The sequence below is a fragment of the Hippopotamus amphibius genome, chromosome 3 (assembly GCF_030028045.1).
Source record: "Hippopotamus amphibius kiboko isolate mHipAmp2 chromosome 3, mHipAmp2.hap2, whole genome shotgun sequence".
Classification (NCBI taxonomy): Eukaryota; Metazoa; Chordata; class Mammalia; order Artiodactyla; family Hippopotamidae; genus Hippopotamus; species Hippopotamus amphibius.
The window spans coordinates 44,394,993-44,421,687 of record NC_080188.1 but is presented as its reverse complement, the minus strand read 5'-3'; the positions used below and the strand labels follow the sequence as shown (position 1 = coordinate 44,421,687).

General features: G+C 35.5%; 1 protein-coding gene across 1 annotated transcript in view; it reads left to right on the top strand.

Moving 5' to 3' along the window:
* Positions 1–26,695, top strand: part of ADAMTS3 (ADAM metallopeptidase with thrombospondin type 1 motif 3) — a 279,671-nt gene that overhangs the window by 240,494 nt on the left and 12,482 nt on the right. The window contains exons 8-20 of the mRNA XM_057729161.1: positions 1,825–1,981; positions 2,726–2,831; positions 3,237–3,380; positions 4,002–4,134; positions 5,630–5,743; positions 7,767–7,912; positions 9,104–9,279; positions 10,443–10,576; positions 12,132–12,255; positions 15,594–15,674; positions 17,478–17,641; positions 23,076–23,241; positions 25,719–25,851. Coding sequence (XP_057585144.1) covers positions 1,825–1,981; positions 2,726–2,831; positions 3,237–3,380; positions 4,002–4,134; positions 5,630–5,743; positions 7,767–7,912; positions 9,104–9,279; positions 10,443–10,576; positions 12,132–12,255; positions 15,594–15,674; positions 17,478–17,641; positions 23,076–23,241; positions 25,719–25,851 — 1,778 coding nt within the window. The remainder of the gene's footprint in view (positions 1–1,824; positions 1,982–2,725; positions 2,832–3,236; positions 3,381–4,001; positions 4,135–5,629; positions 5,744–7,766; positions 7,913–9,103; positions 9,280–10,442; positions 10,577–12,131; positions 12,256–15,593; positions 15,675–17,477; positions 17,642–23,075; positions 23,242–25,718; positions 25,852–26,695) is intronic.

Genomic DNA, 26,695 nt, shown 5'->3' with positions numbered 1-26,695 from the left:
TGTGGCATAGATATGGCTCACATAGACCCCGGTTGCTCTGAACTGAGAAAACTGCCCCAATGAATGGAGAGCTCTAAATCTGAGTCACTAATGAATGATATTTATGCTGCTACTATTTGCTGCCTTTACCTCTGTCTTATGGAGTTGGAGATAATTATCCCGATTTTAGGCATGACTGTATGAATGAAAATGATTGGATGCCATGATAAAAAAAAAAAAAGAGAGAATTTCCTTAATCTATCATCATCATCAAATTTAGGATTCATTTATTAATCCAAAATGTCTGTATTGAGTGCCTACTATGTGTCAGATGCTTTCTGGGTGCTTCAAATATATCAGTGAAGCAAAATAACAGAGATCCTTACCCTCTCATGATTTCTTGAAAACAGTATGTGAAATGTGAATCTTTCCAATTAAGAAAAGTGACGCACACAGTGATTTTTTTTTTTTTATTTAAAAGAGCATTAATCTTTTTGAAAATGAAATGTTGGGTCAAAATACATACAATAGGCATTTTTATGTAACGTAACTTTAGATGGCTTTAAAATGGCACTAGATGTGTCCCTGTCCTTGGAAGTAATGGAGTGGATGAAATGGTCTCTCCCTTTGAGGAGAAAACATAGGGGAAGTGACTAACTTGGCAGCCTTCTTGATGTTTAAAATTACATGTCCCCCCTCCCATAGTTAATCCTCCTGATTATGGGATACTAGTGATATTATGCATTTAGCAAAGAGGAAAAAAATCCATGTGTTTGCATTTCATCATGTATGAAAACTTATCGTTCATTTCCGGTGAGAGGGTGTCATTGATCTCTAGTTTATCCCACAAACCTGACCTACTTTGTGTTTCCGTGTCTCCAGCAGTGAATGCAAGTCAACTCCAGCTGGAGATGTTAACAGCCTTCAGTTGGTTATTAAATCATTTGTTTGGAGAAGTATGTGATCGGCTATAACCAAATTTTTTTAATTAAGAATGTAAACACTGATAAAAACATTTACTGAAATGTAACAAAGCTTTTCACAGGTCAGCCAAGTAGGGACTAATTTTGAGTTCCAAGTTCAATTTCTCATTCCATCAGAACTACTCAGGGAAGTGTAGCTCCTGAGTTCTTGAAAGGTGGGGTCTTTCCCTCTGAACTTTTAACTCTTGACCATAATGTGATAGTAGCCACATTCCAAGGAATGTCAATCCATCTCTTGGAATTGCAGGATATAAGTACACCCTTCTTCATTGCTGTGAGGTTAAAAAAAGGGTAGTTGTTTTTTCTTTTTCTTTCCTTAGGAGGTTTATATAATTTGACTGCTCCTCAAATCAAAGATTTGACCAGCTTTGCCTGCTCATTGAAGAACTTATATTCTTCCCGTATGTTGATTAATTTGGGGCCAAAAAAAATATTGAAACTGAAGATTTTTCACTTTAACGTCTCTGGAAAAGTCTCATGCCCAAGTCTTTCGATCTGTCCTCTATTTTTGTTCTTAATATTTATGAAGCTAAAAATCTAAACTAAATCAAGAATTCTTACTAGAATTTTTACCCAGTTGATTAACATTGAGTTGTTTCACAATAGCAAAAAAATCTCAGCGTCACGTATTTCCATTAATGGTGTCGTCCAGCTTTCACACAGGTAGTATTGATCATCATAAAGGTATCCCTTGTGGGCATGTAGAATTTCCAAATGAGAGTCGATCCCTAAATAAGCCCCTGATAATATTATTGTACATTATTTAATTACTGTAATCTCAAATGTTAATTTCAGAGACAGTTATTAAAGGAAGCCTTTGGGAAAATGCTACATATGTCTTTAACATATTGTTTCCTCCTAGTCCATCAGCCTCATAGAAAGGGGAAACCCATCCAGGAGCTTGGAGAACGTGTGTCGCTGGGCTTGCCAACAACAAAAATCTGATCCCAATCACTCTGAACACCATGATCATGCAATTTTCTTAACCAGGCAAGACTTTGGACCTGCAGGAATGCAAGGTATTTCCATTAATATGTAGAAGAAAAATTTAAGGGCATGACTTTTCAAAAGTAATCCTAAATCAGGGAATCTGTTCAAATGTTCAAATCTCCACCACCACTTTCCTCCATGAGTCAGCCAAGCATACATTTTTTTTTCTATTGCTTTCAGTGACTTCTGTGGAAGTCAATGTTAAATGCCACCTAAATACTATGATAAATTACACTCTTCTTTACAATAATGAGTGTGCATTTGGGGTACGAAGGGGATGCTGTAAAATGCAGTGTGATTTCCACTAACTGGAATGGGAAGGGAGATGCCATGGGAAATGTCTGCTGCCAAAGAGCTTTCTTCCAAAGTCAGCTTACATTTATCTAATAAGTTCTGATGTAGACTTTGGAAAAAAATTAGACTGACCATTTTCTTTTCAATGTTGATGGAATTTCTGGCTCCCTTCATCAGTACCATGATATGAAGGACCATTCACTATAGCAGAAAGACAGAGCTTAGTTGGTGGGCAGAAGAGAATGGTAACCCCAGGCAGTTCCTTCCCTTAGGAGAGGAGAAATTGCAGACCCAATGAATCTTTTTAGAGCCCATTACCTGTGGTTTTCCCAAGAGAATGTGGTGCAATGCTAGCAGCAAAATAATACTGCCTCTGTTTCCTGAAAAGCTTTTTTATTCCCCTTAGGCAAAGGTCCAGTCGTAATTCTTAATGGGTTTTCTCATAAAATGAAAATAAAAGTAATTGTTATTCTCTACAGGATATGCTCCAGTCACAGGCATGTGTCATCCAGTGAGAAGTTGTACCCTGAATCATGAGGATGGTTTTTCATCTGCTTTTGTAGTAGCCCATGAAACTGGCCATGTGTAAGTCACTGTTGACAGCTATTAAGAAAAAAAAACAAAAAAAAACAAGCTCTTTTCTGTCTGCTTCTCTCAGTATTGTTCATACTTTGGGCAGAGTGCATGCCAGCATGCAACTCTAATCCCTTGCCAAGTTTGAGGAGCTGAAAACAGTGAAGAGGTCATGCACTGAAACTAAATGAGCGACTGGCTTGCAGAGACACTCCTAGGCTTTTAGTAGCTATAGAATAAGAAAGCCATTTCTGTCAGATTGCTGTCAGTTTCACAGCGTCTGTGACTCCTCCACAAAAGCCACATTAACTTAAAAAAAACACCTATTTCCCTGTACTTATTTTCAAAACAGAAATTAAGCCAAAGCCTTGGCCCCTATGATGATTCTTACCAGTGAGGTCTTGCTTTGTGTTCTAGGTTGGGAATGGAGCATGATGGACAAGGCAACAGGTGTGGTGATGAGACTGCGATGGGAAGTGTCATGGCTCCTTTGGTGCAAGCAGCGTTTCATCGTTACCACTGGTCCCGATGCAGTGGCCAAGAACTGAAAAGATACATTCAGTACGTCTCCTTCTGTGTTTCATGCGAATGTTACAGTAGAACTACAGATGTGAAACTGACTCTTAGGACCTTGATCATAACCAAACCCCCAGGGAATGAAAACCTTTGTTCCTGACAAACATTTTCTTGTGACTCAGCTTTTTGGCACAATGATTCCACAATGTAATTGCAATATTTTAAGCCGTAAGCCTAGAATTTAAGCGAATTTTTTAACTGTGATTTCCTTTTAGTAAATTATTAATGGAATCTTTGACTAATGGTCAAAGTTGATTTGAGGAGATGATGGTCATGCAATGCTTGCATAGGGTACCGCGTATACCTAGTAGCATAGGTGCCAGGATCTGCCCTGCCATACCACGTAAGGGTTCAGCTAGGGACACGACCACGGTTGTCACCGTTCTACTGTGTTTCTAAGTATGGTTGGCTTATTTTCCTAGGATGAATAAAGATAAATGGTCTTTTTCTAAATGGAACTGAAACCAAAAACCTTAAAAGATATGCTTTTGTGACCTTGCTCTATGATCTGATAAAATTCCAGAGTATGTAACCTAAGAATATTTTTTCATTAGAACATGATAAAAAATGAACATTTAACTACATGCAGTATTTTCCTTCCTACAGTTCCTATGACTGTCTCCTTGATGACCCTTTTGAACATGACTGGCCCAAACTCCCAGAACTTCCTGGAATCAATTATTCTATGGATGAGCAATGCCGTTTTGACTTTGGGGTTGGTTACAAAATGTGCACTGCGGTATGTTGCAGTCAATTTAGAGTTTGCATATTGAAATCTACTTGCTTAGCTCCTGTTTGGTGACCTTTACAGAGTCACTGGTGCAAGAATATGAGCCAATGATTTTGTATATGATGTGTCACTACGTCCTAAAGCTAAGTGCTTTAAATATACTGTCTTATTTAATCCTTGTGACAGGCTAGAAGGGAGTTGGTATACTTTTATTTTACAGATGAAAAAGCCGAGACTTACAGAGATTAAGCAAGACTTACAGAGATAGCTTAAGTCACACATCTGGTAAATAAGGGCTTTTTATATGTTGGAGCAAGCTTTATGTGTTAGAGAAGGAAAAAAGAGTATTTCATCCAAAGAAGTAGATCTTCTGTTTGAATTCCTCCATATGCAGATATATACAGCTATTTGGTTTGTTTGTAAGTTATACACGTCAGCTTCTAATTACCTGTGTAAATGTTTGGACCTGATAATTCTAAAGCTTTGGCTCAATATTGTAGAAAATTATAGTCTCTGCATTAAGTAATAGGAATTAGAAAAAAAAAACCCAGATCCAAAATGTGTACTAATTAAAAAAAAAAAAAAAAGGCTATGACCATAAGGCTGTATGTGGATAATTAGTGGTGTAGGCAATGGATATGTGGGTAAACTGGTGTTGGAGATAGATAGATAGATATATATATATATATTTTAAATTTATCTACAGAATAATAAGATATTTGCTGTTAGAAAGAGAGCAGATGAGGAAACAGTACACACAAATATGTGTGCTTACATATATATTTGGATATTATAATGTAGTGTTTTAGGAAAATAAAAGTCATTCTTAAGAGTGAGAAGATTAAGATTCTGGTCTGTCTCTGTTAATGTCTTGTCTCCATAACTATAGTCTCGCCTTATAACCCATATTTCTCAGCTGTGGATTGTTATGAAGATCAAATATATGGAAAGTACTTTATAAACTATATGAATATATTGTTATATTTTGTTACACCTGGAATTCGTGATATTACACAGAAAGTTTGACAGATATTTTCTGCTTTTAGTTGGCTCATGATGATGGGCATCTTTATTATTTATATCTGACTGGTTCATACAGGGAAAAAGAGAAGTCATTTTGATGGCCTGAGAGCTGCAAAACCATTATCATGTTTTTATATTTAAAATGTTCATAGTGATTACTCACTCTTTTTAAAATCTCAGTGTTGTCTATTTGAAAATGGTAAGATAGAAATGGCATGAAGAATAGTAAAAGTCAACCAGAGAATCCCAGAAAAATCACAGTTTATCAATGTTATTTTAGAAAAACAGAATGAAAGTATTTTTTACTTGGAATTCTTAGGCAGTGTTTGTTTGTTGTTTTCTTAACATGCCACAACTTTGACTATTAACTTGAAATTAAAATATCCAAGAAACATGAAATGAAGAAACTGTATAGAAGGTATTGTTGGTACAAGTCATTCCATCTCTATGTCACTGAGAGTTTGGTTTTTTTCTCTTCCAGTTCCGAACCTTTGACCCATGTAAACAGCTTTGGTGCAGCCATCCTGATAATCCCTACTTTTGTAAGACTAAAAAAGGACCCCCACTTGATGGGACCGAATGTGCTGCTGGAAAAGTGAGTATAATCTATTTATACAATAAAGATTTAAGATATAATATAATGCATAATAATCTTTAAATGACATGTATTGTCATTTTAAGAAAACCATAGTACGAGGTTTCATTGTGGTCATGCATGAACATTGTGTACTAGTTTCCTACAGCTGCTATAACAAATTACCACAGACAGTGGCTTAAAACAGCAGAAAACTATTCTGTCAGTTCTGGAGGCTGAAGGAACAAAATCAGTTTCACTGAGCTGAAATCAGTGTGCGGGCAGAGTGATACTCCCTTCAGAGGCTCTAGTGAAGAATTTGTTCTTGGCTCTTCCAGCTTCTGGTGACTGCTTGAGTTCCTTGACTTGTGGCTGCATCACTCCAGTCTCTGCCTTTGTGGTCACATTGCCCCCTTCTCTTCTGTGTGTAAATTTCCCTCGGCCCCTCTCTTATAAGGATACATGCGATCGCATTCAAGGTCCACCTGGATAATTCAGGATAATCTCCCCAACTAAAAATCTTTATTTAATTACATCTGCAAAAACTGTTTTCCAAATAAGATAACATTTACAGATTTTAAGGATTAGGACCTGACATCTTTGGGGCCACTATTCGGCCCCCTACTGATATAATAGGAAGCAGCAGCTCAGCAGAGTATCTGGGCCCTAATGGGATTTGATTTACTTGCTGGCATCCCACTCCTTATGAAAGCTGTCCAGAAATAAAGTCATGTGAACTTATACAGAAGATTTGGCCTCGCTCCTTGGGGACAGATGCCCAGAAGTTTCAGTCTCAAGTTGGGTAGTGAGGATTGAATGCTCAGAAACTGGCCTGGTGCCAAGCTACACTACTCAAGAGGGGAAAGATCACAAAACCCAAAACAAAAGCGTGTTAAGAACTCAAATTGAAGAGCTTTGACTAGTTTGGAAATAAGATATTGTAGATAGGATCAAAACTTGGCAAAGAAGATTTATATAGCTTTTAGTGCTTTTAAAGCCTTTTAAAGCTGTATTTCAAATGTGTATAAGCTGTACTTGCTACGAGAATTGCAAGCATAATAATAATAATATCTGCCATTGTTCATGTTTAAATTGTTAGGCACTATGCTAAACTTGTAGTGTGTGTTGCTTTGGGAAAATTCGGTATTGCAGACTTCTGACTGAAAAAACAAAAGCAACAATGAGTTGATTCATTTTTGCTTTATGAAAAAGATATCCCATAAACCAACTCTGGACATCCAACTTTCCTAAATATATTTACATTATGTTCCAATTTCCCAGAGTTGAGTTTTAAGAAACATTTTCACTGTATTTAGGATAAAAAAGTGAGTCGAAATGTTGAAAGGGAAAAGAACTAACACCTTTTGAGCATCTGCTGTGTGCTGGGTACTGTACATCTTTTAGTACTCTCCACTTAGTTCTTCTGGTCAGAGAGGCTTATACTACTCACAGTCCTTTCCAGGTCCCAGTTTTCCTCATCTGAGAGGTAAAAGATCATACATCTGACCTACCTATTTCTCAGAATCATTGTGAAGGAAAATTTTAACAATTATGTACAAGTGTTTTGAAAGTTATGTATGTTTTAGATATGCTATGTTAATTATTTTCTGAATTAAAGCATATAGTTTCTGTCGTTATTTTAAAGGGGAGTAGATTGCCCTTAAAAAACTCCAGTAATATAGATAACAAGGGATGAAGGATGGAGTAGCACCTACTGGGTAAGTTGGGTGCTCAGATCATCCTTATTGATTATGATGTTTAATACTCACTGGTGTTTTTTTTTTAAATGGGTCATTTAAAAACTTGTCTGAGTGTTATTTTTTAATTTTAATTTTATACTTAAACATGCAAGTCTAAGTTACCCAGTGTATAGGGCACCTTATTGTTATAATTGCTTTGAGATCATTTTAAGTGTATTTTCACCTGAAAGAGAAGGAAAAAAATAAAAGAAGAAATGAAGCCCTTCACTTGGAGGTCGTTGTATAACAACTTCAGCTTTTGCATATGCACAATTTTCATAATTGCTTTGTGTCATTTTCCTCAGTGGTGCTATAAGGGTCATTGCATGTGGAAGAATGCTAACCAGCAAAAACAAGATGGCAACTGGGGATCGTGGACCAAATTTGGCTCCTGTTCCCGGACATGTGGGACCGGTGTTCGCTTCAGAACACGCCAGTGCAATAATCCAATGTGAGTATAACTCCTGTCATTCTCGTTATTTTGGGATAGAGCAGAAAATGCTTCAATATTATGTCACTAATGTTCTGTTTCATGAAGTACATGTAAAACACAGAACATGAAAACCAAAGACTGAAGTGTCTATTTTGAGTAAATCCCCATTTATCAATCTTGTGAAGAGTAGTCCATGGTTAAGATTAGCGATTGTTAAAGAAATTGCTGTTTAGGAGGATTAAGGAGCTAAGCGGGGAAAGCAGATCGCTGGGCTCTCAGGACCTGGGCACCCAGGCTGTGAGACCCGCAGTAGGAAGCACAGGCCTGTTGGCAGCAGCAGCACCAACCACGGAGGCTCCCTCACTTCAGAGTCAGGAGAAGATGCTTCAGAGCTGGGCGACAAGAAGATGGTGAAAGAAGACCAATGAACTGTTGGGGGAAGAGTTATCCATATGTTTACTGAGAGTGAAGTTTTGGAATCCCTATTGTGTGCTCATCAAACCTTATTTTCTGAAGCAAAAAAATTATTGAACTATCAGACAGGATAGTCTTCCATGCCTGGGGTTTAACATGGGGACACCCCTTTTTTCTGTCTGCAGCAGGATGGCTCTAAGCATGTCTTTTACAAAGACTGTTACATGTCTGTCTTCACAGGAAGAGATGATGGTGTTATTCTCAGAAGCAATAAAAACAATAAAAATTATAGTAGTAAGAACAGCGAGGGTTCACCACAAGCCACACTCTGTTTTAAACATGCTAACTCGTTTAATCCTTGCAACTTTTCTCTAAGGAAGATGGGATTATTATTTTCATTTTCCATATTAGGAAACAGAGGCATAGAGTTGTGATCAGTGTTTCGTTGGGTTGCATCTACATGTTTTATATGTGACATAAAATATAATTTTCCTGAGACCATATACCTGTTTTTTGTTTCTTTATAACTTTTGCTGCGCATTTAAAATATACTGCTTGAAAAATACACTGTTTTAAAATATACTGATTTAATTTGATTTGGGGATTCCCGCCACCAAACCCCAGCAGGGAGAGGACAGTGCTTTTGGAAAGGGATTGAAATTAGGAAGTATGAGTTCATCCACGTTGTGCTGGCAGCTCAGAAGCCCTGGCTTTCTGCCCTCCAGCACTGTGTCTGCAAGCTTCAACTGCTGAACCAGAGCCAAAAGCCCTTTCTAAATGTTGTCTTTTCTTTAGGCCCATCAATGGTGGTCAGGATTGTCCTGGTGTTAACTTTGAGTACCAGCTTTGTAATACAGAAGAATGCCAAAAACATTTTGAGGACTTCAGAGCCCAGCAGTGCCAGCAGCGTAACTCCCACTTTGAATACCAGAACACCAAACACCACTGGCTGCCATATGAACATCCCGACTGTGAGTAGACACCGGCGCTTTTCCTGCTGTGTGGATACTTACTTAGAACTTAAGCTTTGTCAACACACAATCCCTTGGACTCTTGATTCCTACTTGGTAACTTAGAAAACTTCGTGCTTATGGGATAAGTCCTCCTGGGTTTCTAGGAATAAGGCTAACACACGCTTTTCTCTGGAGAGGTGAGAATTATAGAATGGCTCCTGGCAAGCAGCACTGCCACCACCACTCCTGAAAAGACGAGTGGAAAGCAATGCCTGGAAGAGGTGTTGACTTTTCTCATGCAGCTGAAATCCCTCTACTAGGAAATGCTTCTGGAATATTGTGCTCTTTCCTTGCTGAATAACTGCAGAAAAATATAGTTACTTTACAATCAAGTCAGGAACAAGACAAAGACCATTATTTAATAACAAAGGCGCTTAATAACCTTTAACTTTTGTACCATGCATTAGTTATGAAGAAATACACTTGGAAAGTCCCTTGTCATGTTTCACTTCTCACCCCTGAATTTTCAGTTGTCTGTTCAAATGGGAACTTCTTGACATATTTCTTACTTTTGTAACTAAAAGAAAGTAGTTACAGGATTGTTGTGTGATGTAATACATTGCTGAGTTCAGTTTAAAAGCAGTTTTAAAGGAAAGATGCATATGTGTAGGAATTCAAAATTGCACTGCAGTATTTTGATTTATTTTGGGGTAGTGAGTCACATAAATTAGATTTAATTAATGAGATCCTACAAGAAGCAAAAACTATACTAGGCCTTTGGGTCAAACAAAAGAGAAACCCTTTCAGTGCTCTAAGTGTCACTAAAACTAAATTGATTCTGAATGAAATTTATTGAACAGCTGTGGTTAAATCTAGGGTAGCATACAGCTTAGGTTGCCTGGGACAGTCCCACTTTATACCTATTTTCCCTCTGTATATTATTAACAGAGACCCTTTTCACTATCAAAAGTATCCCAGTTTAGATGTCAAATTGTAGGGTCATCCTGGTTAAAATAAATATGCCAAGTATGCATACTTTTCCCGTTCTTTATTTTATTTATTTATACAGTTTGTTTTCAGGAAACCATGTTGAAACTGTGTATTTTAAAAACTAAATAAACTATACTGTTCAAATATACCATTTTACATAAATAGTTGACTTAATCCTCCATCTTATGCAGCCAAGAAAAGATGCCACCTTTACTGTCAATCCAAAGAGACTGGAGATGTTGCTTACATGAAACAACTGGTGCACGATGGAACGCGCTGCTCTTACAAAGACCCGTACAGCATCTGTGTGCGCGGAGAGTGTGTGGTGAGTTCAGACTGCTTCCACCAAAGCTTCATACAGTAGTGTGCAGCTCTGCTTTACCTCTCAATCATCTGCATATTTTCAAAAATGTTTTAACTCTTTCTTATCTGAGATCACATTACAATGAAAATCTATGAATAGTTCAGTGACGAAACTAAATTGAGAAGAAATTACAATTAATCAAATCAAACTTTGGTCACTGGCAAAATCAAGCTTTAATTCGTTTTCCTAATTTCCAGGCAATTGCATTTTTGGGGGGTTCCTCTGATGCCTCAAGGCTGGGAATACAACTTGGGAACCTTGCCTTTGCTTTGAGTATTTTGTAGTAGCCATCCACTAATACAATACCAAGTCTTTTTAAAAGACTCAGTGCTAAATGTTTTATCATTTGTTTAAAAAAATAATAGAAACTTCTCTTTCTCCCTGTCTCATCTTCCAATTAATTCTAAGTTTAAACACTGAATTCCACATCAGAACAGAAGTACTAGTGAAGATGCAAAAACTGTTTTTTAGCCCCTTTAATCTTTTTTTAATGGAGTTTATTTTTGTTCATGTTCACAAGTTAGTGATAAGAAATTATCCTTATTAACTGAACACATCGCTTCTATTGGATTCATTTTCACTTCAGCACAACTGAAGTGTTATATAAAAGAATCTCAAATACACAGATGCCTCATAGTTGAACCAAATTTTCCCTAAAGTAGAATCTGTGTTTTGTTCATCTTTCACCTTCCACAGCATCTGGTGCATTAAATGTATGTGTTGTCATTATTTTCTCTACTCAATCTCATCCCAAACTTACGAGCACAGTATCGTTATCATTATCCAACACTGATTTATATTAAGGACTTACTACAGTTCAGAAAACTATCAGTAGTTCCCAGTTAAATTAATGTGAAAATGTAAACTCTTCCTGATATCCAAGGTCTTCCACAGCCTGTGATTTGCAGATCTTTCACTATTCTTCACCATCATACAACACTAACTTTCCGTTAGTTCAGATGCAGTTCAGATATTATTATCTGAACACACTTTTCATGACCAGACGACTTCTGTGGCTCTGTTTTAATCTCTTTGTGTTCTTGAATTGCCTTTCCACCTCCTCTGTTCCTTCAGGGCACTGTGAAAATCTCCACTACATCTGTGAGGTTTTTTCTCACATCCCTTCTCAACTTGTGAGGTTTGTACTAATGGACAACTCACTATTTTAGTGTTCATCTTTATAAAAATGAAGTCAACAAGGGAAAAGCGCATCTTAATTTTTGTCTCCTAAGCATCAGCTACAACTTCTGTGTTCAATAAATGTTTAATGATTGACTATGTATGATGGCAGAAACACTTCATTAGACTAAAGGAAGTTTGTCCTTTATTGTCCAGACTACAAGTCATTTTACTTTAGGGTAGTTCTTTAAAAGACTGAGGGATTAAAAATCAGAGCTAGAGGAAGTTTATGCCTGGCTGTGGGCCCATGATGAAGCAAATGGTGTATCATTCTCTAGGGTGCTGACCTTTACTTGGCACGTTAAAATGAGCCACATTTAATATCTTCTCTCCCCAGAAAGTGGGCTGTGATAAAGAAATCGGTTCTAACAAGGTTGAGGATAAGTGTGGTGTCTGTGGAGGAGATAATTCCCATTGTCGAACCGTAAAGGGGACATTTACCAGAACACCCAGGAAGCTTGGTAAGAAGAGGTCTCTCATGAATTTAGTATCCTTCTCTATGATTTGCATTTTTTGAGACTTCTTTTAGGAATGCAGCATTTTCTCTATAAACATAAAAAATTAGCTACTGATTTATTTTTATTCAGGTTACCTTTTAAGGAATATTTAAACAACTTTGACAATTCATACTCCATAGTGTCCATGATAAAAAAAATATATCTACTACATTTAGATAAGGAACAAATAAAACCACTATCAATTATAGTAGCTAGTTAAAAATCTGGTTTGTTTAATTTTGTTTTCTTAATAAAATGCATTAGACCTAATTATTAGAATTAATGCTTATTTTGATTTTTCCGTTGCACATAAATTGTGGATCAGAAGTTGAAAATATTATAAAACTTTAAATACAACTTTAAAAATATTACATTCATTTTGCTTCTTTTAAAAGTGAACAAGTTTATCCTATTTGTAAATTTATAAATGTAGGGTCCATATTTCACATAATATTTACAGTTTTAGATTAAACAAGCTTGAGGTACATACAACCAAAAAATAACCTGAGGTATACTTGCTTATGTGTGTGAATTTCTGTGCTTGTTACACAGTCAATAGCCTGGGCTTAGGCATATTCCTAAGTGAAGGTTCCTCAGATGGAACCAAAAGCAACAAATAATATGCAAAGTTATTAGTATTTTCATAATTATTCATTGGAATTTTCATCAGACTTAGATATAAATATTGATTACTGAGTAATTTCTTTAAGTTTGCAACAAATATTATTCGGTTATTCAACAAACATTTATTGGACAAATGTTTCTAAGAATTCAGCATTTAAAGATAAATTTAATGTGAGGCTTCCCTTGAAAATCTGCTCTTACATCCAATATATAGTCTCTTATAGAATAATAGGAAACAAGATAAAACAAAAACAAAGATTTGGTTTATCTTGGGCACACTGTCATAGCGCTAATTTTTCCTTCTGGAAAAATAAGAAAGTATAAAAAAACTAGTCTTTATCCAAATGGAGTAATTCTCTTAGTTCTTTTTACTCCCATTATATCCCAGCTACCCAACTCAAGCCATTTCCATACATAAGGGCTTTGCTCTTTGACTTGTTTAGAGCTAGGCAGAGGTAGGTGACTATATTCTAATGTGTTTTTCTTAGGCATTCCCTACTTTAATGACTGATATCTTTGCTATTCCTGTGTGATAATTTACTGTGCTTTGTACTTTGGAAATTATTAAAAATCAAAAATTGCCATTTCTGGCTGATTATATTATTTTAATAAAGCAAGCAGAATTAGAATTATATACATATACTATGGTTTTGGTGGAGTAATGCAATTTTCTCCATCTTAATGTGAAATAATTTACTGGGCTTTCTTTATTGTAGCTATGTATTGTTCATTTAAGTGTAAAATGATTAACTTTTTTCCCCCAGAGTGAATGAATGTAAAGAAAATGGTTTTTACCACTATTATCCATTCTATATTATGTGTATTAAAAGGTGGTGATACTGTTTTTCAGATACCTCAAAAATTATGCTAAACCTGTGAATCAAGTTCTGAAGAAGAGAAGAAAGCTTTAATCAGTCATACAGATTCAAACTGTTCAAAGATAATCTAACATCCATTTCTTTGCACTAATGTTATCATCATAGTTATTCAATAGACTAATTAACCTTTTCCAACAGGGAAAAATTTAAGCAAGAGGTGCCATAAAGAGTTCAAGTTGCTGGAAAATGAAATCTGCAAGTATTCAACTTCAAATCACCTATATCATTTCTCGTTCACGCTTAGTCTTACTTTCATTGACTATTAACAGTTTATTGGCATTAGCTAACAATTATAAAGGCATTTTGACTTCAGCATATAAAATTATGGAACATATTTTATATATTACCTAAGAAAATATATACAGCTTATAGTATAGTCAATGAAACAGCAAGACTTTGATAAACATGAACCCTCCACTAATTAAAGACATTCTATTTAAGGGAAGACGAGAGGCGCCTTCACTTTACCCAAAGGAGCTCGTAATATTTCTCTTGCTGAAACAAGGGAAGCTAAAAATGTACTGGGTAAGTTGTAGCAAACTGCAGAAAGACGGGCATCCATAAATGGGGTCAAGCTGTTTTGCTACACTTGGCATCTTAAGCATGTTGCTTCCGGCTGTTGGTACTCAGGCAAACATGGTACATACATTTCATGTACTGAGTATCACCCAAGCTCAGGTGCTGAAAGCCCTGACCCAAAAATGACCACTCCATTTAGTTGACACTAATAAATATTGTAAAAAAAGTCAGGTGATAATTGTCCATATAGGAAATGACAAAAAAACAGATTTCTTTCTGATTCCATAAGCAATTTTGTATTTATAACTGAATTTCTGTTAATACTCATATGAATTATAGGTTTCATGATGTAATGAAGGTGTAAGTTGCATAATCTTCCTATTTCAATTTTTTTTATGGAAATGAGGTAAAACATCTTGGGTTCTCTATTTGCCCTGATTATTGTTGATTTATACTTAGGATCTTAATTCTAAATGATCTTAAGATAATTTTCAGGACACATGATAATACTAAGAAAGTTTGTTATATAGGACAATGACTAAAATATGATTGATACGTGATTTTAAAACCCAAGACAACCTATTAAGCATATTGGTTTTGTGATTTCTTAATTAGAAGATTGAGCTTAGGATACATGTAAAGGCAATGCACAACATCACTTGCAGACATTTTCCAACCAAATTCCCAAGATATATTTTAAAACATTCCCATTTAAAACTTGTTTAAAGCTTTAAAATTAATTGCTGATCACAATGTAAATGAAAGCTACTCACTGATTTTCCTTTTGTAATTTCTTTAGAATAAAGCAGGCGTTTAAATCTGAAGATATTTCATTAATTAAAAGTTTAGTTATTTATACTTGCCACTTAGGCTTTAAAAATAATATATAGACAGATAAATTATCTCAAGAAGTTCACCAACTAATTGCACTAAAAATGGACCCCTATTCAGAAGGATGGTTTAGAAAACTAAAATCACATCGAGGGACACAAGGGAGTATAATTTTTGCTTGAATGATTGTTGACACAGTTTGTAGGTCAACACAAAATAAGTGACTGATGGGTTAGAAACTAGATTTACTTTTTTTCCCTCAATTTAATTAAAAAAAAAAGATTCGTCACAAAAGCTACCAACGCTTTGAAGTTGATTTCTGAAACTGCTTCTTTCGGTTTATGGATGCCCTCTTCTGCACGCAGGAGCAGTAAGAAAATGCCTGACTAACCATGGTTGTTGCTTTTGTTTTCTTCTTTGCTTCCTCCAATATTTACTACACATGCAAAGGGTACCTTAAGATGTTTGATATACCCCCTGGTGCTAGACATGTGTTAATCCAAGAAGACGAGGCTTCTCCTCATATTCTTGGTAAGTGTTTCTGTCTGCTCGCTCTGCTTTAACATGCACTGAAACATAGAAATGTCAAAGAAATAATATACAGATATAGATACATCTGTATATATCTATATAGATGCATAAGTACATGAGATTCAAAATGATAGATAAATGCATTATTATGTGATTTTTTTGTGGGTCATTTCTCCCAAATATTCTTTCTCTAAAATAAGAAATATTCAATACTAGAGTTTTAATTTTTGGTGAAACCTGGATTGGTTCATTATCACTTGAGGGAAAAAAATAACTTGACAAGTTCAAATCTGTTATGCATTTTGGCTCTGTATTAGGAGTTGAGAAAAATAAATATGTGAATAAAATGCACTAAATTAAGGAATAATATCAGAAAAATTTGCCATCTTTAAGTTGACAAATTAGTTCTGATATTTTGGTTGGCGCCATAATGTATGCCTCTTCTTTTAGTGCATTTTAAGTTCTTTGACTGAAAAGCAACCACATGTGGATTTTACTAGTCCAGTAAAAATCTTCCTAATATCTGGTATGTGTCCAGTTTCTGACTGGCACATGCAGATTCATTTTCTGCACGTTTGCTGTTTATTATCTGCAAAGGATCCTGTTTATAATTTCCAAAAGAAGACTCTTTTCCTCCTTTATGAGAGGATCATGTAGAAATGTCACTTTAAAGAGGTTTATATTCAAAGCGAATGTACAAATGTAAACATAGCTTTCACATATTCTTTGAGCTATTAAAGCACTAAGAAGATTTCTGAAACTGACACATTTGTCCAACCTATGAAAATGTATAGTAAGTTACTTTTCTAAACTTATATACTTTAAAAATGAATTGGTTTATGGTGTTTCATTGAATTGTTTCTTTTTAGTATTTAAAGTGTATTCACTACTAGATTCCAAAATAGTCTCTGTTGTCTAGTTGTATTTCTTTCTCCAGTGATTGGAATTCCCTACTTTTCATTCTAGAATTCAGATTACTATCTTTGGAAAAATTAGACTAATTTAAAATCTCAAGAAGAATAAATGCATTTAACTAAAATTACTCATGTTTTCTGCACATTTTCAGTAATGGTAATAACCTTTGAAATTTTATTTTCGAACATCATTAAATGACAATGTACCTCCAAACTTTAAAATCCTGTTTGTTAAAAAAAAATCCCGTTTGTTATTTTTTATCAATTACAGAAAGCATTTTATTTTATAATGTATAGTAAATCCATAATATATTACAAATTCTACCACCAGAATGAGCTTTTCCCAGTCATATAAGTAGGTAACGTGTCCTTAGAGTTTTACGATCGTAAGGACTAACTGTTTTTTGCCTAAAAAATTAAACTATTTTGAGTACCTAAATTATTTTGACAACTTAAAAGAGATACACAGTAAAAAAAAAAAAAAAAAAAAAGACTATGTTGTAGGCTGTCCTAATATAAATCACTTGTATTAATTGTTGTGGAAGTAGCCATTATTTTGAAAATATTTCCAGCTTCCTGAGTATAGCATGAATGAGTTAGAAACTGTTAACCTCTTTGGCAGTGTTTTCAAGTGGGAATATTTGATAATTTTTATTTCCTATTTAACCATCTTGCCACTGTTTTTAACTGGTTAGGAATGCTTCTTGAGAATTTTGAATGCCCAATGAATGAATTAGGAATCCTATCAGAAATAACACTCATTTTGATTGCTTTGATGCTTATAAGCATGGTCTTTCATTTACAGAAGGGGTTAGATTTACTATGGATCTTCAAAGCTATAGTATGATAAAATAAAATGTATGCCGGTTACTCATTTTTCTTCTTTTAGCAATTAAGAATCAGGCTACAGGCCACTATATTTTAAATGGCAAAGGGGAGGAAGCCAAGTCGAAGACCTTCATAGATCTTGGCGTGGAATGGGATTATAACATTGAAGATGACATTGAAACTCTTCACACCGATGGACCTCTACATGATCCTGTTATTGTTTTGGTATGTGGCATTACAGGTTCACTCTGTAGTTGGTTTAGTTTATATTTTTATAATTAATTTATCTCAAAACATGTTTACCTTGAACATTGAATATTTAGTTGCTTATTTTTTATAATTCCATTTATCCTCCCCTCTTTAGTCTTTGGGCAACTTTGTCATATATTTTATTGTATATATGTTATAAACCAAATAATACAGTATTGTGATTTTTGATTTTAGTAATCAGTTACCTTTTAAAGACAAGAAGAGAAAAAATAGATTTTTATATTCACCCACATATTTACCATCTCTGATGCTCTTTGTTTTTCCCTATAAATATGATTTTCCATCTAGTATAGTTTACCTTCAACATAAAGAACTTCCTTTAGTATTTCTTGTGGTACAGGTATGCATGCTAGCAAATTATTCTCTCAGCTTTCAGTTGTCTGAAAACATCTTTATTTCACCCTCATTCTTAAAGGATATCTTCACTAGATATAAAATTGGGGGTGGCTAGTTTGTTTGTTTGTTTTTCTCTCAGCACTTTAAAGATGTTTTTCTGTTGTTGTAGGGAGTTCCTGGAACTTGGGGGCTGATATAGGAAATAGATACGACTGTGAGGTGGCAACAGCACCCACCCATATTGCTTGGGTGATGCCTTAGAAGGTTTGCTTGTGGGGCCACAAATCAGGAAGGAGACAAGGGCAAGGGAACTTGAAGCAGGAGGGGAACTTGAAAAGGGGTTTATGTGTCTAGGTGATGTCAATTAGCCACACAGCAGGGAGACTCTTCTGAGAACTCCAAAAGGCAGCAACAGCAGCTTGGAGTCCTGATAGCCACAAAGTCTTATTTATAATTAGTGGATTTGGGGTGCAGTTTCTTAAGGGTATGCAAAGCAAGCAGGTTCTAGATGGCTGGAAATCTACTTGTTTGGGCTACACTGAAAACAATTGGATATGTGAAAATCCGAGGTTGGTGCCAGCAGGCTTTAGAGCTAATGGGTCTCAATTTGCTGCAAATAAATGTGACCTACGGGCCAATATACAGGAGCCATCTTTGACTCATTTATATAACTTTTGTCTTCTTAAATCCATTATTTATGATGAGAAGTCAACCTCATTTAGGTTGCTGCTGTGCATTTAATGTGTCAGTTTTCTCTGGCTGCATTTTAGTTTTCTCCTTATCTTTTTGTTCTGTTTTGGTTTGTTTGTTTCATAGTTTGTCTGCAGTATGCTTAGTTTGTGATGTTCTTTGTATGTATCTTGGGGTTCACCAAGCATCTTGGCTCTCTAGGTTGATGTTTTCCACCAAATTGAGGTAAATTTTCCATTATGTCTACAAATTTATGTTTTTTCCCCATCTCTCTCTTTTCTATTTCTGGAACTCATTTACATGTATGTTAAACCAGTTGAAATTGTTCCACAAGTTTCTTAGATTTCATTCATCCTTTGTAATCTTTGTCTTTTCTCTGTTCTCCAGATTGGATAACTTCTGTTGAACTGTGTTGAAGTTCATTGACTGTCTTATGGGATCTCCAATCTGTCATGGAGCCCATCCAGTGACGTTTTCATGTCAGATGGTGTACTTTTGTTTCCTAGAATTTCCATTCAGCTCTTTTTTCTTTTTTTATATTATTTCCATTTCTCTGCTGAGATGTCCATAAATTTTCACTCATTATGTCCAGCTTTTGTCTAAGTCCTGAGACTTCATATTGTCTGCTTCTATGGGTTGCTTTTCTTGATTATGGTTCACATTTTCATACTTCTTACACTTTTTTATTGTGCACTGAGCATTATAGATAAGTTGTAGGGCATTTGATTTATGTTGCCTTCCTTAAAAGCATTAGGTTTTATTCTGTCTGGCACTTAATTTATTGTCAGTTCCCACAGATCCTCTGAGGCTTGGTTTATCCTTTCTTAGGGCTGGTCTATTTCAATTTTGTTCTTATTTTTATGGCATGGCTTTCTGGTGCCTTAACTGAATACCTGAAGTGTTAGGGAGGCCATAAGAGCATCTAGCGCCCTCGGCCCTGCCTGTCCTCAGGGATCTCTGTCCTGCTCCCGGCCCTGCAGCAGCCACTCATTCATAGACGGCATGGTGTCTTGGCCTGGACATGCACAGACCAGCCCTCAGTCTAAGACCCATGCAGCTTTCTGGACCACCCTCTATGAAGCCCCCTTTTCTTCAGTGCCCTGCCCTGAAAGTTCCAAAACTCCACCCTCCTCAGCTCAGTGAGACTGCTGTCCTGGCTTGGGCTGCTGCTCCCTGTACCAGGGTCCAGAGCTGGCCCTGTCAGGAAGCCGGGACCTGGCATGTTCCTCTTCTCACACGGATCATTGTCCTTTGCCATTGTCCTTTTCATTGCAAAAAAAATTCTCTCAAATATTCTACCCAGTTCTATTGTCTTTAATATAAGGAAGGCAACTCTGTTACTTCCTCATGGATGAAAGCAGAAGCTTTCTTTCTATATACTGATATTTATTGGATTCCCTATAAAAATATTATACTAATCTAAAATCAAATCATCCCATTCAGTTTCGAGTCTTTTCTTAAATTCGAAAATGATTTCTCTTTGATAAAGTGTCTGTTCAAATCTTTTGCCCATTGTTAGAGTAGGTTGCTTGTTTCAAGTTTTCAGAGTTCTTTATATACATTCAATATATAAATCCTCTGTGAAATGTGATTTTCAAATATTTTCTTCTAGTCTATAGTTTCTCTTCCTTCTCTTAGTAGTGTCTTTCACAAAGAAAAATATTTTAACTTTATTGAAATCCAATTTATCAATTTTTCCTTTTATGAATCAAGACTTTCTTATTATATAAGGTTTTTTTTGACTAATCCAAGGTCAAAATATTTTGTTTTGTTTTGTTTTTTGGTAAGTATTATAGTTTTACATTTTACATTTTAACCATTTAAGTTTATGAACTATTTAATCTAATTTTATATCCATTTTGTCTAGATTAGGGTCTTAGTTTTGCATATTATCTATTGTTGCATAACAGATTACCCCAAACACAAGCAGAATTATTATCTTACAGTTTCTCTGGGTCAGGTTTCTGAGAATAGCTGCCATGGCTAGTTCTGGCTCAGGGTATCTCATGAGTATGCTCTCAGCTGTGGCTGAAGTCACCTTAAGGCTCCACTGGGGAGAATCTTCTCAGTTCCCAGCTCCATCACATGGTAGTTGAAAGGCCTTGGAAGATTGCTCCCAAGCTTCTTCACAGGGTGGTTCGCAGGCTTTTGTTCCTCACTACATGAGTCTCCTCATTGGCTGCTTAAGTGTCCTTATCACATGACAGCTGGCTTCCAAGAGTGAGTGATTCAAGTGACTGAGAAAGTGAGAGTACAACCAAGACAGAAATCAGTCTTTTTTAACCTAATCTTAGAAGTGACATCCTTTCATGTCTGCTGCTATTTGCTAGAAGCAGTTCACTGAATCCAGCCCCCACTGACGGGGAGAAGAATTAAGCTCCATTTCTTGAGAGGGAAAGGACTTGTGGACATTTTTTTAAGCCACCACAATGTCCAGCACCATTTGTTGAAAAAACTCCTTTCTCCATTAAATTGCTTTTTCATCTATGTGAAAAATTAATTGTCCAAATTTATGGGGGCTTATTTCTGGACTCTCATTCTGTTTCATAGGTTAAATAATTTTATAGGAAAATGTACGTTAATCAAACGTTTATCTAGATTATTTTAAGTTTGAGTGATTGGAGGTCAGAAGCTCTATTTAACTCATATTTAATTACAGTGCGTTCTTTTCCAGCGGCACAGGTGTCTGGCCTCAGAGCCCTGCCTCAAGGCTTTGCCAGTGATAGTAGTGTGACCCCAGGGAGCCACATGGGCTGGAGATATAAGAAGGAAATGTGTAGCTAGGACAGGAGTTATGGATAAGCAGTGCTCTGTCGTCACAGGCTTTGTTTTCTTCTCTAAAAGACTGGAACCCCAGGTTTGGAGCCCCAGAGCATGGCGGCTAGGCCCTCTGGGGTTTAAAGCTTAGACATCTGGCTAAGTATAAAAGTCAGTATAGGAGTTGGTCCTTAATTTTTAATGCTGTTTTAAAAACAAAGACTAAGGGAAAAGAAAGAGAACAGAACCCAGATAACCAAATCCTTCATCCTCGCAGGTTTAGTATCAAACAAAAGCTGTTTCTAAAAGTTTAGTTTAAAATACTAATGAATTGCACGTGTTTCTCCTTTGGTGTAATTGATGTAATCCTATAAAAGCTACATGAAAGTCAATAAAAACTATTTTTTTTAAAAAAAGGAGTGCTTTGCTAAAAAAGTAAAAATCAAATTAAAAACTGAGAATATGTTTGCAAAGTTTCTTATAAAAAGGATTAATATTCCTATTGCATGGATTATTTAGGAAAAAAGATATGTATAGCAATAAAAAAAGAGGACCTGACATGAACATGCAATGCATGATGGACAAAAAAGTGACCGATAAATGGGAAAATTAAACTTTACTATTTACCAAATAAATAGCAATTAAAACAACAATCTTTTGCCCATTCAGTTAACAAAGAGGAAAATAATAAAATATGCAGTGCTGAATGGCGGCACCGTCATATACTCTCATCATGAAAGGAATAATTGTTCTAACTGTTCAGAAGGGCCATTCACTAGTCTATTATGAGAACCATAAAAAAGTGTTTATACTCTTTAGCACACTAAGGAAAATCAGAAATCATCACAAAAATTTTAATCAAAATATAAATATTCATTTATATGATTGAATAACGCACGGTAGGATTAAAGGCCGTGCTTACATTGAAAAGTATGTCTTCAAAGAATATTTTACTGTCTTGGGAAGTGTGTGTGACACACTAAGTGAAATAAGCAAGGCCATAAAAGTATGAATGTGTACACACACACGTACACACATGCACGCACACACAGACACACGCATGCGCACACACGGGTGCTCTCACACACGCACGTACACACACACACACACAGATAATATACAAATATCTTGAGGCTATATCCCAAAATAATAAAAGTGACTTTAGTTTTCTCTGGTTTGGTGGAATTATGGATGATTTTTGTTTTCTTTATATTTTTCCATAATGTCTGTATTTTCTGGATGGAACATTATTGTCTTTACCATCATAACAAAACAGTCTTTTAAACAATAGTTTTTGAGTACACGCAAGAGATAGATAACAAGGAAATCTGTGGTGAGCTTTATTGCAAGGTTATTATTTTCATAATACAGTTGTTCTTACTTCTCAGTATTTGTATTTTTTTTACTTTTTAATGTCAAGATATTTTATATATTTGCATTTTTTTCTTAAACAGGGCCTACCTGTACTTTAATGATAGAAAACCATTCTGTTTTTAGAAACTACTTGAAAGTCTTCCAGTTTTACACATTCTGAAATATTTGTAATTTTCATTCAAATTTAAAACTCTCTCAGGTGATTTACATATCTATTTCATGTGTACGTTAGATTATACCTCAGGAGAACGATACCCGCTCTAGCCTGACATATAAATACATCATCCATGAGGACTCTGCACCTACAATCAACAACAACAATGTCATCCAGGAAGAATTAGATACTTTTGAGTGGGCATTGAAGAGCTGGTCTCAGTGTTCCAAACCCTGTGGTGGAGGTAACAATTGAACACATTTATTATATTAAAATGTAATTCATATAAAAGCCAATCTTCTTCCTTCTGCCTTAAGGATTGTCTCTGATTGAAGCCACAATCTGAGAAACACTAACTATAACCAAAACTAAATACAAAGCATTTTGACTGAAATCTCAGACTCTACAAAGGATAGGAATCCATTCATAACAATAGTAGACCATCTTAAAATCCCATTGCCTTTTCCCCTGGTCTCATATCCATGTAGTGGTACCCTCAGTCACTTTACTCTTTCCCAGCTCTCCCAAATTCAGAGTCCTCTGGTTCTTGCCTCTCTTCTTTCCCACTTTTACTTTCCATACCGATGCATTTCTTTTCAGTGCCAGCAATGAAAGGGCTCTTAGCTGCACTGTGTACCAGATACTGTTTTAAATGTTTTATATATTAATGATGAATGCTCACAGTGGCTCTATGAAGTCAGTACTATTATTACCTCTCTCATACTGAGGGGGAAATTGAAATTCAAGGCAGATCAGTAATTTCCCGGGGCCTTGAGATACAAATCCAGGTAGGTAGACTGGCTTATTCATACATGTTCATACTGCATTCTGCTGCCTCTCTGCTCTTAGAGTAGATCTATTAAGCTGTTCTCAGAGTTTCTCAAGATCTCCCATCATCTATTCCTCCAGTTCAGAACAACAAATGCTCCAGAACAGAACTGGCCTAGGCAGAATTATCTCACAATGATACTGAATAATTGAGAACAGGAAATTATTCATACTAGGGAATGCCTGGGTAAATTTTTTATAATTTTAAATTCAAGGATGTATTTTTAAATTTTTTTTTCCTCCAGAGGGGGCATAAAATGTTTTTAGATAATTATTTTAAATGACACTTTATCCATCACAAGATGCTTATTTAATTTGGATCCTCCTTTCTAATGCATTGTCAGCATCTACTTGGTCACAAGACTTATCAGATACCCTTTTTTAATATCTACCAGATCTATTCCTCCCTCACCAGGTTTCCTTCATGACTCTGGAAGGGAAGATTATTTCAAAAGTCTCTTAACTAGCCAACTAAATTTGACTTTCTTCTTTTCCTTTATTTCCAGGGTAATCTTTCTTAAATGGATGAATAAATGAATGAATCAGTGAATTATTTCACTGATTCAAATCCTTCAGTCTCCTAATGTGTTACCCTAAAGACACACATAATTTATGTAATATTCTTGCCCAAAGTGAAAACCTGAGTGAATCTAATCACTAGGAGACAATAAAATAAACCCAAATTGTGGGACATTTTACAAAACAACTGGCTTATACATCTCAAAAATATTAAAAGACAAAAAGAGGCTCAAAAACTATTCCTAAGTAATTCTATGACAACTGTATGCAACATGATCCTTGATTGGAAACACATTGCTATAAAGAAAATTAGAGGGACAATTGATAAATTTTGTATATCGTCTTTATACTAGGTAACAGTATTGTATTTGTGTCAAATATTCTGATTTTAAGATTCTGTTGTGGTTATGCAAGAGAACGTGCTTGTTATGAGCTATATGCTGAGGTATTTCGAAGTGAAGAATCAGGATGTCAGCAACTTACTCTCAAATGGTTCAGCAACATTTTATATATAAATATATATATAGTATGTGTATTATATGTTATAATTATCATATATACAAATATATATCAAATATGGTGACATGGTAACACAGGGTTAATCTAGATGCAAAAGCATATAACATGTTCATTGTGCTTTCCTTACACCTTTTTTGTAGATTTGAAATTTTTAAAATTAAAAAATATATACACATATTTTTTTTAAACATCCAAGTCAGTGCTTGGGGAGACCTTCAATAACTTCCTGGATAAAGTCCAAACACTTGTCTGGCGTGCAAGGCTTTTAAGATCAGATTCTTTCCCTTCTCCCACCCCCTTCACATATGGTACTTCAGCCATTTGAAGAGAACTACAGTTTTCTATATGTCTTTTCCTTTGCTTGGAGCATTATTCTGCTTCATTCCCTTTGCCCAATGCTATTTGAACTTCAAGATTCTGCTCAGGGAAGTGCTGATCTTGTCATCATTCTCCACCCCTCCTCCAGCTAAGTTAGAGGACTTCCCCTCTGTGTTCCTTTGGTGCCCTCTACAGTAAATTATTTACATAGCTCTGTAGAAGTCTGTGTCACTGGGTATTGTCGCCATAGTTTTCATATCTGACTCTCACGGGAGACTGTATATTAGGGTCTAGTTTATTAACAAGCATGCAGTTGCTATTTAATATTCTGTAATATTTATTAAAGATAAGGGATTTTTGTTTATTTAATTTATATTTAATTATTTAATTTGCTTCTGAAACTTCAGCACCTAGAACAGTGCCTGGCTTGTTGTATGATTCAGTAAATATTTGATGAATGATTGAATGGGAAAATGACCAAATATATGATGGCATGAATAACTGATTAAATCCAAAGAAATATATTTCCCTTTCCAGGTTTCCAGTACACTAAATATGGATGCCGTAGGAAAAGTGATAATAAAATGGTTCATCGCAGCTTCTGTGAGGCCAACAAAAAACCAAAACCTATTAGAAGAATGTGCAATATTCAAGAGTGCACACATCCCCTGTAAGTGTTTAACTGTCATAGACTAGGGACAAAATTGAAAGGATTTAAGTGTCTTTAGCTCTTTTTAGTTTTAATTTTTAGTCAAAGCTAAAACATGTAGTACTTGGTTACAATAATCAGATCATTTCATGGGAATTATATAAAGCCATAGTCCCGTGGTTTGTTTGTTTGTTTCCCATATCTCTTCTTCTCAAAAATAACTGCTTTTACTTGTTCTTCTCTTTTTTTTGAAGTATAGTTGATTTACAATATTGTGCTAGTTTCAGGTATACAGCAAAGTGATTACGTTATATTTTTTTCAGATTATCTTATATTATAGGTTATTACAAGATATTGAATATGTCAGTAGTTCCCTGTGCTATTCAGTAAATCATTGCTGCTTTTATATTTTGTGTATGTAGTTCATATCTATTAATCCCATACTCTTAATTTATCCCCCCCCCCCTTTTCCCTTTGGTAACCATAGTTTGAGTTTGTTTTCTATGTCTGTGAGTCTGTTTTCTATGTCTGTGAGTCTGTTTCTGTTTTTTATATATATAGATTCGTGTGTGTGTGTGTGTCTTCTTAAACCAGTCGTCTGTTGATGGGCACTTGGGTTGTTTCCATGTCTTAGCTATTGTAGATAGTGCTGCTATGAACATTGTGGTACATGTATCTTTTTGAATTAGAGTTTTCATGTTTTCCAGATATATGCCCAAGAGTGAGATTGCTGGACCACAAGGTAGCTCTATTTCTAGTTTTTTAAGGAACCTTCATACTGTTTTCCATAGTGGTTATACCAATTTATATTCTCACCAACAGTGTAGGAGGGATCCCTTTTCTCCACAACCTCTCTAGCATTTAT